At 40.8% G+C, this 16,924-nt stretch overlaps 1 protein-coding gene across 1 annotated transcript in view; it reads right to left on the minus strand.

Moving 5' to 3' along the window:
• OPN5 (opsin 5) overlaps positions 1-16,924 on the minus strand; it is a 30,445-nt gene that overhangs the window by 2,060 nt on the left and 11,461 nt on the right. Inside the window, exons 3-5 of the mRNA XM_040059385.1 lie at positions 11,056-11,175; positions 5,209-5,379; positions 1,776-2,110 (exon numbers count right to left, since the gene is read on the minus strand). Of these exons, the coding sequence (XP_039915319.1) occupies positions 1,776-2,110; positions 5,209-5,379; positions 11,056-11,175 (626 nt within the window). The remainder of the gene's footprint in view (positions 1-1,775; positions 2,111-5,208; positions 5,380-11,055; positions 11,176-16,924) is intronic.

A 16,924-nucleotide genomic window follows, 5' to 3' on the forward strand; every position in this document is an offset into this window, starting at 1 on the left:
TAACTGAGAGTGAGAATGCTAGTAAAATGTCTAGATTTATTTCTCCTAATCCATATCATGGACTTGCCCTCCATTAGAATACACGGATACTTTAAAAATTAAATTTATGCTAAATATTTTAGTTTTGATAAATGAGTTCCTGTTAAATTAGTAAGTGACCTCATTATAATGTGAGGAAATGTAACCATAAGAAAGTTTAGTATAAATACAAAAGAGAAACTGTTTGTAGCCAAAATCTGTGATTTGTATACTTTACCTGAACCAGCCTGTCTGCACTCGGTCACAGCCTGATACCACTTCAAATGATGCCATGCCATCATACATCCTGAAAAACATCTGCCTTTATACTGCTGCCATTGACAGATTATTGCTGCATCCACACTGGTAGCAGCACATGTGCACTCATTTGGAATAAGGCAATTAGCGGGATTAGATTCTAAAAAAAATTCACCAGAAAGCACAAGGGGTTTGGACATTGCATAACATTTCCTGTAGCCTGTTGTTTTTGTTTTCTGTCACTGAAAGAACAGTGCAGGTGAGCCAAAGATCTCAAACACAGCCTGTTTGTTATAAATTGTGCTGTAGAGTCAAATGAGTTATAAGGGAGACTAATTTTCCATATTTATATTTATCCCAACATTATGTTCTCCAACGTAGATCCAAGACAGGAGGGAAAATTTCTGGTGTTGCGACTCAGATCACATTGAAGTTTTACTTGATCCTTCCAATATGAAAAAAAAAAAAAAAAAAAAAAAAAAATCTGCGGCCTGAAATCAAGTTTCCATTGCTCTTCAAAGGAAATTTGCTGAATAACCAACAAAAAAAAAAAAAAAAAAAAAAAAAAAAAAAAAAAACACCACACCAACAATTTGAAACATCCTTTTGAAAGGCAAGTGAAGTTGTACCAGCTGTACTGGCAGCACTGGCTGTGCAGGTACATAGCTGAGATTTTCAGATATGTTTAGACATAATGTCCCTTATTGCTGTAAGTTATATAACTCTCAGTTCAACTCACAAAAATTGAAATAAAATTTGATCAGCCAAGCAAAACTTGCTGCTTGTCTCGCCCTTGGCATGCCTTACAGAGGCTGGTGAATCTTTTACAGCTAAGGAATCTGATTTTGTTCAATATAAGCCTTTCTTTTGAGAGATTTCCTGGCACAATAACCAGTATCAAGGATCATGGCTGTCACCACTGCCAAACAGAAAATAGATTCAATCAGAAAGGGAAAACAGGATATGGTCTAAGATGGAAAATTAATTTTTGCAATTCAGTGCATTTTTATCAGCCGTTCATGGCAGAGCCTAACAGATAAAATATTTGCATAAAAACAATTGGAGTGTCACAGGACCAATTTTGGTTTATATCTTCATTAACAGAGGAACGTAAACTGTCTGAAAGTTTTATTTTCCTTCTACCATAATCTGATCTCTGTTTTCTGTTATAATTCCTGTGCACGTCAAACACCTTAAATTTGCCTTTACAACTGTTTCTGAAAGCAAAGGGTGTTTTATGGTGGGGAGCAGGGCCACAGGGAGATGACATGACTTGTAAAGTCAAAGGGGAAAGTTGTGGCAGATCTACAGAGTGAATCATGATCCCACGGACCCAAGTGCCCTAATCACAGAATTATGATTCCGTTTCTGTTTCTTCCCCCATCTTGACAGTAATAGGGGAAAAAGCTACAAAAAATACCTTCAGAGCATCATGTTATTGTCTCCAAACCTGCTTCTATGACCCAACATAGCAAACTGAGGAAAACGTTCCTACCTACCTTGGTCAGCTTCATTTCAAGTATGTGGCTGTTCTGAATCCTGGTATCGTAGTGAGCGACTTCTTTGGTGGATGATTTGACTTTTAAAATTATTTTGACATAGGAAAACACAATCACTGCAGTTGGGAACAGGAGGCAGAAGAAAAGGATGCTCAGAACAAAAGCCTGTCCAGCCACTGAAGCCTGTGCCAGCCACCAGTCCAGAGTGCAGGAGGTCCCAAAGGGCTCGGGGGCATAGCTCCCCACCCCAGCAAAAGGCACTGTGGCCCAGAATGTAGCATAGGTCCAGATTATTGCCAGGCAGATAAATGCATGATGCCTCTTAAGCCAGGTACCTGGAAGAAAATGCAAGAGTTATAAGCTCATTTGCAGATGTGTTCGGCATGATGGAATATGTCGTGTCCCATGGAAGTGTTCAAGTCCAGGCTGGATGCGGCTGTGTGCAGCAGTGCTCCCCCACACCCTAGCAGGTGTTCCCATACTAGGAAAGGATTTGAGTTTCATTCTTTGTTTCACTTTGTCCTAGGGTGATTTTATGACGCTTGTATCCCCAATCGTCTGTTCTGTTCGTGCTGTATATTGTGTTCTGTACCTTTAAGACTGGTTTTGAGAGTGAAGCAGGGAATGAGGAAGAGCCAAATTTGTTTTGAGAAAAACTGCCTGGTTCCTCCACATTCTTCTCCTGACTGTGTGTTTGGCTGAGGCATGGACAGCAGCAGGACAGAAATCTTTTTTTTTCCTTTTAGCTAGTTTAGCTAGCTGAGGCAGAGAAGTTTCCTGGACTTTTTTCCTTTTTCTTGGGAGTGTTTAAACCTGCTCTGGACTGAAAAAAAACCCCAGAGGAACACCAGGAGCTCAGCACCTGGTGCCCACGGTGGCATGGAACTCTGGAGGGACTGATAAGAGCCTGAGCAAGCTGAGCTAACCCATGGCAAGGACTTTCTGAATTTGCCATCTCACTTCAGAGCAACAGAAGGTTTTATTGTTTCATATTATTCGTTCTTTGTGCTTGTGGGCACTTTCTTAAATAATTTTTTCCACTTTTCTCCAAGGAAGTTCTTTCCTGGACCAGTTGTGGGGAAGGGCCGTTTGGGTTTGCTCCCCATAGAGGCACTCTGTTTGGGGGTTTTCTCCCAAATTTGCCCTAAACCAGGGCACACTTACAAGGCAAAGAAGCAGAAACTTCAATGCTCTTGTCACCACAATTGGCCTTGTGCCAGGACGATGGCCCCTGTTGGATCCTTGAAATGTAACTCAAGACCTGTAGCTATTTCTATGGGGCAGCATGCCAAAAACCCCTCCTAGATTGTTACATAAAGACGAGCGCAGAGACTCTCAGTGCATTATCGGGGTGTGATAGCAAGTGTGAGGATCCTCCCTGCAGATCTTTGCTTTAATTTGTGATTAATTACAACCGAGAAGCGTCCAAACTAAAGAAATCCAAACAACCGGTTCAGCAATTGTTGTGGGAATCTTCTCCAGTAATTTCAGTTCTTTAATGTATCTTAGGTTTTTCCCTATTATTTCTCTCCTGTGTTACCTGACTAAAGCTCAAACTCAGTGACTGAAAAACAAGGCTTTACGGTGGAAATAAGGTAGCTAAGATTTCATTTATTTTTTCATTCTTTTCCAGTGGAGAAAATCACCCTATGTGTCCTGTCAGAAGTATCTGTAATACTTGTTTTAATATATCCTTGCCCTTTTTTAAGTTAAATGCAAATAGAATTCCGGAAGATCAGAACGTTGTCTCTCTGCTTATTTTTCATACGGCTCTAATTCATCTAGAAAAAGTTTTATTTTGCAGGGTTTTCATCATCATCTACATGTTCAACATGTAGGACTCAGGACTAACAAATTTAAAACTTTAATTTTTGCAGAAACTTGGAATATGGTGTTACATCTTCCATCTTGGAACTCCCAACTCCTTTGCAGCCTCTGACTCACAGGGGAATTTTCACTCACTTCAAACAAACGTTAAGGAAATTTCTTTAGGATTTCAGAGTGATTTAAAACAAAGCCTAAAAAAAAAAAAAAAAACCACCTGTAATTTGGATGTGTCCAGCATCCCTTCACAGCTGATTTTACATGTCCAGGTCACTGGAAGGAAAACAAACATTGCCTGACAAATGATGTATTCATGTGTGATGGCTTAGAGACAGAAAGGTGCTTTGTTGTGTTCAGGGGTGGAAAAACAAAACAGCAAGAGTATAACTATTAAAAGAGTAATATTTTTTTACCGCCTAGACTGAGCACAATAAACATGCTTGTTTATTGCTCTCCATCATTTTGTGTGGACCACCATAATCTGAATCTTTGAGAATAAAGGTTTTGAAATGTTTTCTCTCCTGTGAACTAAGATGTCATGTTAAACACCACAGCTGGTGGCATGAATACAGCCAGCCATGAAATATTCATTTCAGCTCACCAAGTCTGTGAAAAATTGTCTGTGATTTGGATTACCACTGAATTATTTTGAGAAGGCGTCTATGGAAAGAAATTAAATCCTGCTGAATAATATTGGCGTATCTAAAACTCAGATAAGGAGACCTCCCCTGTATTCCCATTTAGGGAAAAAGTATGGACACTCAGGGTCTGTGATAGCACATCTTAGCACAGTACCACAGCTTTTATCTGCTTGCACAGACTGGCTTACTTATACTTCCTAGCTGCAAACATTCCTACAACTTAACATGATCGATATTATGTCATTATAAAGAAATCTGTTGTGTCCCTCAAGTCACATGGGCAAGGGGTTTATTACTCGTAAAGTCACCTTGAGCATTCCTTGTATTTGGATGGGAATTTAGTCCCTTACAATGCAGGAACATCTTTTCTAAACTGTGACAATATCATTTAACTGGAAGGAATGAAGCATATAATACTTCATATTCCAGAGGTACAAGATATTGATGGATATGGTGGTAACACACTTCTAAATTCATTTCATCCTCTCAGGTTCCCTTTCCATATTTGAGACACTATTTCATATTATGACTTATTGCCCTTCCAAATCTCTTAGGTGTTTTAAATAGCTTGCCACACACTGCAGAGAAATTTAGGCATCTAATAAGAAATATTTTTATGTGTTGGTCCATATGACCCTGAAATATGTGCAGTACTTGCATCTGTTAATGCTAATAGGCCTTGATAGACATAAAGTGATTTATCTGTGAGGGGTTACAAAAACTCACAGCTTAAGCAGACAGCAGAGGGACAACAGTGAGGGTGTTATGTCCAGCAAAATGAATTTAACTGGGGTTCCTTGGATCATGCAAACATGTTTTACTCCTCTGTGAACTCCCCTCTATAGTTAAGAAAAGTATTCTTATGAGCTTAATTATTATTTCAGTGTAGTAAACTACAGCAATTAATACATCTTTTCTACAGTCATAGATAATACAGTTATCTATCTATAGATACATTTTTGTCTTACCATAAGACAAGTGGCAGATTTTCAGGTACCTGTCCAGGCTGACAGCTGTCATGGTGATGAGACTTCCACAGCCAAAGAAGAAACCAGCCCATCCATACCAGCGGCAGCCTATCCACCCAAACATCCAGCGGTGGGAAAAGAAGGAGATGATGCTGAAGGGTTTGCCTACAACTTCAAAAGGAGGAGACAGTGTTGGCCCATTGATAAAATCCATCCTTGAGAAAACCTCCTTTTATCAGAAAGGCAAACCCTCTCCCTTGCACAAAACTAATACCTGTAAAAGTGCTCTGCCATGTGGAGAAAGGATTTCAGTCACAGTGTATGATGACTTTAAGCTGAAGGGTAAATTTAGATGGGATATTGTCCTGGGTTACAATGTAAGATGTGCCCAAAGTATGTATTCTATCACCATCTACATGAAATGTTGAAACTAAGTTGTGCACTGTTTCCCGTGCCCCCTCCCTCCAGACTATCTTCCGTTAATGGCCCATCAATGCCCTGCTGCATGACTCATAGTAACTCCCTCCAGGAGCTATCTCTGTTTAATGGGCAATCAAGGACCCATTGCAAGACTGATACAATGATATCAGTCCATTGTGAGATGCTCCACCCAGGGGGAGGAGTCAAGCATTCCCACCTGGATATAATCTGGCATCTGGGACAGCACAGGCAGCCTTACCCACTGGATTCCCAGAGGACAAGAGCTACCAGACCTTTCTGCAGGAACACTGCTTCAACAAGACCGCTTCATCTGGACTGCTACCACCACGGTTTCAGGTTGTATTCTGACTCTGTCAGTGATCTTTTGTACCATTGCATGTGTTTTATTTTACTCTTTTTTTTATCTCCTATTAAATTGTTTTTTCTGATTTAGAGTCTCTCGCTGGTTTTGCCTTCAAGCCAGCACAGATATTAGGAAGAAAATCTTTACTGTGAGGGTGGTGAGTCACTGTCATGAAGCTGTGGATGTTCCATCTTTGGATGTGCTCAAGGCCTGGTTGGATGAGGCTTGGAGAAACCTGGTCACTGGAAAGTATCCCTGCCTATGGCAGGGGGTTAGAACAAGATGGTCTCTAAGGTCCCTTCTAACCCAAAACATTCTGTCATGCCATGGCTGGTGAGGGCTCCATGCACAGAACCAAACCGATGACAACTGTAGCTAGATGCCATGGCACCCATGGGTAGGATGGGCCAAGTCTGCAGAAGGGCTGGAAACAGGTGCTTTACTATAAACCACAGGAACCAGAGGTAAATCTACACTCTGGAATCAATCATGGCTTGCATCTTCTCATTATGAAACCTTCAGAGTTTGTGTTAAGTCCACAGGCAGTACCTAAACAGGATGGCTGATGGTGAGTCAGAGCTTGAAACAAGCACAGATCGACTTAGTCTACATCCCTATAGCCAATTGGGTATCTTCAAGCACAAGGTAAAGAAATTTGCCTTCAAAAAGAACTTTTTCAAACATGACAAGGCCTAGCAGTCAGATAGACAGTGAGATTAAGTGTTAAGTGGGAACTGCACAAGTGGTTTCAGCTCCTCTCTGTTCCCTTGGGCTAGGAAGTCTCTCAAGGGAAGAGAGAGGAGCTGAAACTACTTTTGAGCAAAAGTGCTTCAACCCCAAGTGCAGTCCCTGGGCTGCCTCAGTTTGCAGGGACTTTCCTTTAGGAAGTCCCTTTGAGAGTTTTCCTTGTGGCTCAAGGTGGGAAAAAATACTTCAACCCATGAGCCTTTGCAGTTTTATGTTAATGTTTCATACCCCATTGGTTATTCCCATTGTTTCTGGGTTTTAGGCCTCCTGATTGGTTCTTTTTGGATCCTTCCCCTGATTGGTGCCTTTCCAATTCCTTTCCCCATTGGCCAAGTTGTGAAACCCCTCCCCTGGCTACCCTATATAACCCATCTCCCCCTGTGAGCATGTGGCTCTTTTTCCTTTGGACCTTGTGGAATAAAGAAACTCTCCTGGAGATTGGAAAGACCCCGTCTCACTGCTTTTACTCCTGTGTCACCCGGGGTGGCAAACGCAGCTCTGCTGCTCAGGCAGCCTTGTTGTAATGCACTCCCCACTACCGAGTGGCCATTTCTGTATAAGGAAAAGGGTTTCAGCTTACCTTATAAGGAAACCAAACTAGAAAGTTCTGTCTCTTTCTCTTTGTAATTGACTCAATGCCAAGGGAGAAGCACCTGTTGGACCTTGTCACTGTCCTTCAAAGTCTGTACCTTTCCCTGTTGGCAATTTGCCAGTGGAACCCACCTAGACCATTACGTACTAAAGGGATTACACAAAAGAACCAAAGGGCTTTCGGGATGCCGTAACAGTTTCAGAATGGTCTCTGCACTGTGTTCGACCTGCATTTCTTTGTCTGTTTATGTTTATTATTTTCCTTGTTAATAAACCTTTCACTTTACAAAGCATGTCTGAGGAAGTTGTCTCGCTACGTGATTTAAGCCATTTACCCGAACAGGCTGGACCCTTCAGAGGTACTGGAAACTAACATGTAGCCTCACAAAGAGCGAATCACTCTGCACTTGACAGTACACCAAAGAGTGAATCACTTTGCACCTGAGAATGCACAACGAGCTGAATCGCTCTCTGCCTGAGAGTGCCTGTGCCTCTGTCGATCTAGGTGTCTTTTTAAAGACGCTTCTAGCGAGGAAGGTCACAGCACCTTCACCACCGGAGCAGACCGCGACGCCTCTCCGCCACACATTTCTTTGGTGCCCCCTAGCAAGTCACTGCACTTACCAAAACAGGTATCAAAACGTTCTGAGCTTCCCCAAAGAGATGGGAAATGCGTAATTATTTTTGAGGCTTTCTCTTAGTGGCACTTTAGCTTATTCCTCCACAGGTAAAAGTGAGTGCTGCATTATGGAAGAAGTGAAGTTTGGTCAAATGATATTCCATTCTCACCTTAAAGCAGGTTTACATTTTTCATATTCTTTGTAAGTGTTGTGACAAAGAGAAAGTTTGAAAATTGTAATTATCTAGTTGGAAATCTCTACTTTCTCCTAATCATTACCTTTTTCTTGGTCTTAATTTAGATAAAGAAAAAATCAACTTTAATGGAACAGAAAACTCAAAAATTTATAATCTAAGGACATCTGTTTTTCAAACACTTCAGTTTTACTTACCAACCTGATATTAAATTCTCCCAGGCCTGAACATTCTAGCTGCAACATTCAAACAACATTAGATATTGAACTCCACATTCCAGTGACGGTATTCCTTCCTGCACAGGAGTAGCCAGAGCACCTCAAGGATTTGAAAATGTCTCAGCCTCCCTGGGCTGGTTTCCCTGGCTGAACCACAGTGTCTGTAATGTCACAGAAGCTCAGTGAATTGGTTTATAAAGCGGTCAAAAGTGATCTTGTAAACTGTATTTCCCATAAGGTAACGTATACATAGAAACCAAGATAAAAATCCCCATTTTGTTGAAGAGAACTGTAGGAAAATATTTTTCCTAAAAACCTTCCATTTCACTGATGCAAAACCATGCATTCTCTTCTCATTCTTAACAGAAAATTAAAACATTTTTCCAAACCCAAATCTTGCAGAAAATTACCTTTGCTCCATCTTCTATGCCAAAAGCATCAGAATTGAAAATCCTTCAAAATCAGATTAATTTTTAGAAAAGGTATTTTTGGACTATTTTCCTTCAGCCTAATCCTGTAAGAAAAATTCTGCCTGGACCTGCAGGGTGTGCTCAGGTCAGTGCATGATGTTCTTTTCTCCAAGAAGGATAAATGCACTTTTAATTTTTCAGGCAAAAGCCAACCCTTGTGGTTAAGGTTTCAAGGAAAACATTTAAAAAGGCAAGGTCTAGGTTATGTGCTAACAATCAAGTCAGCAACTTTAGGCACATAAGTGACTGACAACTTTAAAGGCTGACACATTTCAATGCACAAAATCAAATTTCTCTTCAGCAGCAGGACTCAGAGCAGCCCAGAGCCTGGTGTCAGTGCAGAATGAGCCTGATGCAGCTTTGAACAAGGGGCTGGTGCCACCCTGTGGAAATTTGCCAGAAGCAGAACTCTTCTTCAAAAGCTTGTTAAGATAGGTGTGTGAAATATGAAAATTTTGTGGAAAAAATCCTATCTTCAGCAGACAGAACCAATCACATTTTTCAACTTGGCATCCTCTATTAATTAATTAAAAAAAATTAAAGAACAGAGAAAACTAAGCATGGTTCTGGCAATCACTATTTTTGATTCCAAAATTTAAACCCCAGATGAATTGAGATCTCCATGGGAGAAAGCAAAGTGACCAAGTAGTGTACTGGTGACAGACCTGAACAGAGACATTGGCAGCCCTCATACAAAGAGGGGTCCCAAACAAAATGTAGTTTGAATGGTTGAGACGTAGAGTTTTTATGGTTAGGAGATACCTGTTTAAATTCATCAAATCAGAGAATCACAGAATACTATGGATTGGAAGAGATCTTAAAGACCATTTCATTCCACCCCCTATCATGAACAGGGACAACTTCCATTATCCCAGGTTGCTCCAAGGCCTGTCCAACCTGGCCTTGAACACTTCCAGGGATGGGGCAGAGACAGCTACACTGGGCAACATTCAGAATATAAAGCTGGGGAAATTTTCCTGAAACACTCCTTATTCGAGCGACTAATATGAGCCTTATAATACAGATTCATAAAACACAAAGAAAACGGGAATATCACAGAGGAGGGAAAAGCCAGTCTGGGGCTTTTCCTTATCTTCTAGGTGTTGAGAGATGGAAGTAGTGTGTCTGTGACAGAAATGCCAAATAAATCACTGGGATTTCTCTGTGTGGTAGCATCTTTCTTCTACTGAATTAATATTTCCTTCAGAAATCTGTGTTTACTGACCAAAACCACTGGAATCTGCAGGGGTGAGCAGATCTTTGGTCTTGTGCCAAACAAGCGTCAGTCTGGGGAGGGTGGGAGCCATCATTTTATATTGTTCAGTGATATTTTTGGTGTTTAGATGAGGGCAAAAGCATCTGGAAGAGACAAGGGTAGGAAAAGGGTGCATTGAAGCTGAGAGCAGGGGTCCCACATAGGGGACAGATCACTCTGTAAGCATGGGAATATAATTCCATTTCCATGGCACTGGGGAGATCCATGGTCAGCTGGGTCCTGATACCCATTGGATTGTTTGCCATCCAAAATATTCTTTTCTAAAGGACATCCAGCCCTTTCCCTGTATTTACCCATGAGCAGCTGAATCAGTCTCCTGTCAAGAGCCAAAACATCCACCTCTGCAGCTCCGGATAAACCTCTCTAAAGCTCCCTCTTCAAATGCCAGGACATCCGGATTGTGGGGTTGAAATAAAAATCCTCCCAGTTGGCTCATACTCTACAGATTGACACAAGTGCTTTTATTTTATTTTTATTTTTGATCCAAAAGAGGATGGCCACTAGAGAGAAAACTATTAGCTTTGATGGGCTGATGACCATGGGCATTTTTCAATTATTTAGCTAAACATGTATTTTTGAGGCATTTGGATCCTTTCTATTTCACCCCATGGCAAGAAAACATAATTTTCTGCACCTGTAATACCAAGCTATTTTTTGGTTATTTTGCCAGGGGGCAGATGGAAGCTGCCTTTGGAGACCTGCCCAGTGCTGGGGTGAACAGCCTGTTTGATAAAATCAGCCCTAACTTTTCCTCTGTACTGTTCATTTCTTCCCATTAAGTTGTTAAGGAATGTTGTTTTCCATCCTTTCCTATTATTTACATACAAATAATAGAACAGAAATATTCACAGCAAAAAGCATTTGGTGCTTCCAGAGAAATATCTCTTGGTGCTGCCAGGCAGAATGGTGAGATAGTAAAAATGAGGGAAAATGAAAACATGAAATTACCTGAAATGCCCAGATCACACACTGCTAAATTAACAGTCATTATCTCAGCAGGTCTCAGCTTCTTTTTTCGTTTTGAGGACATAAAAATAACATACCCATTTCCCAGAGTTGAAAGGATCCCTGTAATAATGGAAAATAGAATAAGATTCAAATTAAAATCATCCTCAAAAACAGCAATACTCCATCTTCCTTGTGAAATTCCCTGATCTTTTCAGCCTGAACCTGTGGTGCCTGGGGGCTGGGCATTTTATTCTGAAATGCGATCCTCATTGTCATTGTGCAGCTCACCGAGACCTCGACTGCAGACATGTCCCTCCCACAGCAAATGCTGTTTTCCCCTCTGAAGTAGGGCATTGCTTCCACCACCTGAGCCTCCACAGCCATTGATGGAATACTCACAACAGAAACCCCAGAATCCCTCTGCTCCAACCAACCCAGTTCTCACTCAAACATTTATACATCCACGAGAATGAAATTCGACAATCTGTAATCACAGGAAACAGAATCTGACCAATTTCAACTTTATTAAATACTCTAAGCAGATGTTGAGGGATAAACTTCTAATTTAATTTAAATTAATATAAAATCTTAAATCTTACATTAAAATTTATTTCTATCATAAGAAAGAAAAATATAAAATAAATCTGATTAATCTGATTTTAACTTGCAGGTGGAATTCAGTGCATGGGATCCTTCTCATACTGGCTGACATATTTTTTCCCACATCATCAGTCAAGGATGCCACAGTACCAGCACTGCAAGTGGTTCATCTGCCATGGAATTAATCACACCTGTACAGAAAATTGTAGGGTTTCCAGTTCCCTTTAAGAAAACGTGCCTTCACTAACTCATGTTTGAAAGAGTTTAAGGTCAGAGTGAGAGCTTTGCTGTGGAAACACAGGACAACACACAACATCCCTCTCACGGAGGCAAAGGCAAAAAACCCCAAAGGGACCATGGTCCATTGAGCCTCACACCAGATCGGGGAAGATATGTAAGAAGAAGGGGAAATGCAGAAGAAAAGAGTGAAGAGCAAAGAGTGCCTGTGCTGTCATTTCCTCATGAAAGGGACCTACAACATCACTGAGAGACATGTTGGAGGGAAGTTCAGCCCAGAAAAGGGTGAGGAAGGATGTTTTCCATAAGTATTTTAGGTTTCACACCTTTGTTCCTCACTACCTAAACCAGTAATTAAATGTTAAGCTTTGGGGGTTGGAACCATGTGATAAGAGTTGGAACAAGATGACCTTTGAGGTCGATCTAACCCAAACCATTCTGTGATTCCATGATTCTGAATTTATTCCCCTCAAGGAACCTGTTTACCAACTGCAGTAACTGGGAGTGAATCTTCCTTTCTTCATCTCCACTGCTTTTTCATTACCTGTTTCCTTCCTGTCCCACTCTGAGGGCTGTCCTGAGTACTTGGCTGTTGCAGCAGCCCTCTTCTTAGAGGGCAGAAATGAGCCAAGACACAGACTTCTTGTTTATCACAGCATGAAAAGGGGCCCTGGTTCATTCTTCTTTACAGCTCAGACATCCTGAGTCCAACCATTTGCTGACTCTGTCTGCAGCAAGCTCCTACTGTAGGTTTCACTTGCAGCCTCTGACTGCTGATTATTTCCTGCTAAACTGTGACTGCAGGGATTAGTTTGCAAACTCTGACTGCAGGTTTTTCCCCAGCTAGACTGTGACTGCAGGTTCCAGCAACAGGCTCTAACTGCAGACCCAGACTGACCTCACAGCAGTGATTCTCTTCCCCCCAGGATCCTTCTTCCTTAAGGTTCCCATGGTCATGATCCACCATGATGATCTTCTCTAGCTAACCCGCTCCCTTTTATCGCACTTATCTTTATTGGATATAGCTGTGACTCATCAGGGGCAAGGCTGTATTGGGTAATTAACACAGCTCTTGCTTATCAGGGGTGAAGTCACCTGTATTCACTTTCCTCCACTTGGCTATCTGCTGAGGCCAACTCATCACACTACTCCAAAAAAAGTCATAAACAATCCAACTTTCCTCTGTTGGTAAGCCATCAGAGTCACCCTTTGTGCTGCCTTGTACACAGGGCTCTGCTTCCAGAAGGCTCCAGCACCCTCCCAGCAATGCTGCCCGCTCCAAATGTTGTACATTTGAATACCACGTAATTTTCATCAGAGTCTTCTGACAGGCTAGACCTCAAGAACTAAAGCTCAGTAATTAAATGGATATTTAATTACTAGTGATTAATTTGGTAATTCAGTAATAAATAATCCAATATTTAAATGGGTATTTTATTATTTACTCTAGTCCATCAATGGCATGATCCCCTTGCAAGGGTGCCCTGTCCCCACAAAATCAAGAAACCCAACCTGGGGACATCCATGAGACAGAGAGAAAAATGGTTCCCAGATGCTAAAACCAAATTATTTATCAAGAAATATGAGTGACTGAGGAACCAAAAGTTTACCAAACTCAGGAGAACAATACTTTGATTTTGAATTTTTCTGTATTAAGTGCAACACTTATTGGAAACTTTTTATTTTTATATTGACAGTATTGTTTTCTATATTATTTTACAAAATAAACAGAAGGACAGAAGATGGCGTATTATTGATCTTAGGGGTTTTTTCATCAAATTTGATTTACCCTTGGTGAATTAAATTTTAAGAACAACCTACTCTTACGGCTCTGCAAATTTGATCTGAATTATAAGCAGATAGAGGTATTCATATGAGTAATTTTCTTCCTTGCAGCTGAATGAATGAATCTCAAAGCTGTGAGCATTTTTCATATATTTTAATGCTTTTCTCTCTTAATGCCATTTTCCTCCCCAGTGACATTTAGGATAAGTAGAATGCCAGCATCCAGTTTGAAATATCTTTTGAAAGCATTTGACATTTTCCTGAATCTTTTTCAACTGACTGTCAGTCTAGAGAGACATCTCTATCAGCCAAGTAGCTCTGAAGTTGCCAAGTTGCTCTGAAACCACGGCTCATTATTAATATCAATGTTTCAAAAAGCCCCAGCCTACTGACCTTCTAATCCCATGGCTGGAAGGGGTCCACTGAATAATTTGTGCTGCCTTTGTCTATGCCTCCATCTGAAAATTGCTTATTTGAATCATTTTTGAACTCCTTGGTCATCAAAACTTTATAATCTCCTTAGATGAGGCATCTGATGCTTCATTTCTCCTACTATGAAATGGCTTTCCCAGCAGTCAGCTGATGCCCTTGCTGGAGCAGGCTCCCAGCTCTGGTAGGTTGGAAACAGGGGAAAAAGACTTTTCAGACACAAAAAAGAGGCCCTTTTCCAGGAGAATTGTTCATGGCACCATGGCACTATTACATATTTACAAAGAGCCAAGGATATGATATCTAAAAAAGTGACACCTGCAGAGACAGAGTCAGGCTGAGACACACAACCTGCAGCAAGAGGAGAAAGTGTTTACCAGCAGCCAACTGGAGAAATAAACTTCCACTTCTCCAAACTAGGAGCAGTGCTAAACCATCAGAGAAAAGAAAGAAAGAAAAAGAAAAAGAAAAAAGGAAAAAAGGAAAAGGAAAAAGAAAAAGTTCAGGGTTTTGTTTTCAATAAAGCTGTTTCATAACAGGCTGAAGGAGTGAGCACAAGAGTTTGTAAATCAATAGTGACTTGCCAAGGCGTTTCAAAGGATCTGACAGCCAGCGGGTCCCTGCTCTGTAGTTTGTCACCCTGCCCGGCTGTACAGTGAATCAATCAAGGCAGTGATGAAAAAGCTGGTGGGGGAAGTGACAAAACCAAAATAATTGGATTCTTATGACCATGTGCATGGTCTGATTTTTTTTCCCTAGACAATATAGAAAGCCACACATGAAAATGAACTATTCAGGACAGATCATGCGCTCACATAGAACTTATCAGAGTAGCTGAGACTCCTGATTTCCTTCAAAGACAAAAACCAATTATTTTTCTATTTCAAATGACAATTCTTCAGCTGTACAACCAGTCTGACCCTAAAGGTTCTTCAGAGTTTCCTGATAAGATCCAGCCTTGTTGACTCACTGTTCAGCTTCTTCCTCTTTGAAAAAAATTTAAATTTGCTTGCACCTTACACAACTCAAGTACAAAAAGATGCACAAAAGCAGTCTTAGCTCCCCATCTCCTGCTTCCCTGTCCCTGCTGTCAGGATGTCCCTACAGGGACCTCAAGGAGAGGCCACAATTTCTTGGAACGGATCTGCAAAGGAGTAGGGAATGCACGGGGAAACCACAAACATGGAATCATAGAATCATTTAGGTTGGAAAAGACCTCCAAGACGATCAAGTCCAACTTTTGACTGAACGCCACCATGCCCACCATGAAGTGCCACCTCCATTCATTTACTGAACACTTCCAGGGCTTAAGATTTCACTATTCCCTGGACAGCCCATTCCTGTGCTCACCCATTCTTCCAGTGAAGGAATTTTTTTTTTAATGAAAACACAGGACTTATAAAGATATGGGAGGACCATAACTGGCTCTAATGAAACCCACTGGTGAAAATTGTTATGCACACAACGGCAAAGTAATTAACCAAGTAAAATGCAAAACACACACTTTAAAAATTAAGTTAGTTTAGATCTAAATGTGGGTTATGATGTGTACAGAAACATACAGGAACAGCAGAGCTGTGGCTTGAACAATCCTGTCCCAGGCCACTGGATGCAATGAATTCACAAGTCCAATATCAAAATTATTATGAGACCTTTAATTTCAGTTTCCTCACATGACTTATGAAATTCTGTGCCTTTATGGCTGGCTTTTGGCTTTTCACCGGAAATTTTTGGTTCTTGTTCCTTGTCTTAATTTTATTATGTCTGTGTTTTTCAAGATGTTTCATATCTGGCAGGGGTAATTTTTGGAACAGGATAAATCAACACTGAATACAGTGAATACAACAAGGCAACACAGTGTATATTGGGAGGATTCATCTATCACACATATTTCCTGGGATTAAAGCTAAGTTTACTTAACCAAGTGTAAAAGAGTAGGGTTTGTTTTGTACAGTTCAGTGAAGACGTCTGTCTGCAGAGCAACAGAAAAAAAAACAAGTGTGAAAAGTGAGGATACCTACAAAACAGTGTATGAATACCAAGAGCAGTGCCACTTTGCCTGTCACTGCTGCTGCTCTGAATTCTTTTTTCAATAAAGTCATAGACAGAAGAGAAATGAAAAACAAACAAACATAAATAGAAGGGAAATAATACTAAAAACTCTGCTACCTCTACTTTGGAAAAGATTACATTACTGAGATCAGTCAGAGGAAGAGCAGTAAAACAGAATAGGAGGGAGGGATGTAAAGTAGTGAACAAGAAACACAAAGATAGGACTGACTGACAGATCTTGGTATTTTGTGCACAATTTGTTGAACAAGACAATGAATCAAAACTGAAATAAATGTCAAGGAATCACTGTACACCCTGTATTCAATATTGTCTTCAGAGATTTGACACCTGGAGCTCAGGTTTTTTGTAGAACAATTCTGTCCTCAGATCAGTTTTAGTGAAAAAACACAGCTGTTGAACTGTGAGAAACTGCAAGAACTAAGACCATAAAGGGTAAAGGAACTTAAAATATATAAAGAAGAATGGCATGGCATGGCATGGCATGGCATGGCATTGGCATGGCATGGCATGGAATGGAATGGAATGGAATGGAATGGAATAGAATAGAATAGAATAGAATAGAATAGAATAGAATAGAATAGAATAGAATAGAATATGGAATATCCTGAGTTGAAAAGGACCCACATGAACCATCAAAGTCCAGCTTCTGACCCTGCAGAGGACAATTCCAAGAATCCCACCATGTGCCTGAGAGCTTTGCCCAGACACTTGAGTTCTGTTAGGCTGGTGCTGTGACCACTGCCCT

This window comes from Hirundo rustica, chromosome 3 (assembly GCF_015227805.2).
Source record: "Hirundo rustica isolate bHirRus1 chromosome 3, bHirRus1.pri.v3, whole genome shotgun sequence".
Taxonomy (NCBI): domain Eukaryota; kingdom Metazoa; phylum Chordata; class Aves; order Passeriformes; family Hirundinidae; genus Hirundo; species Hirundo rustica.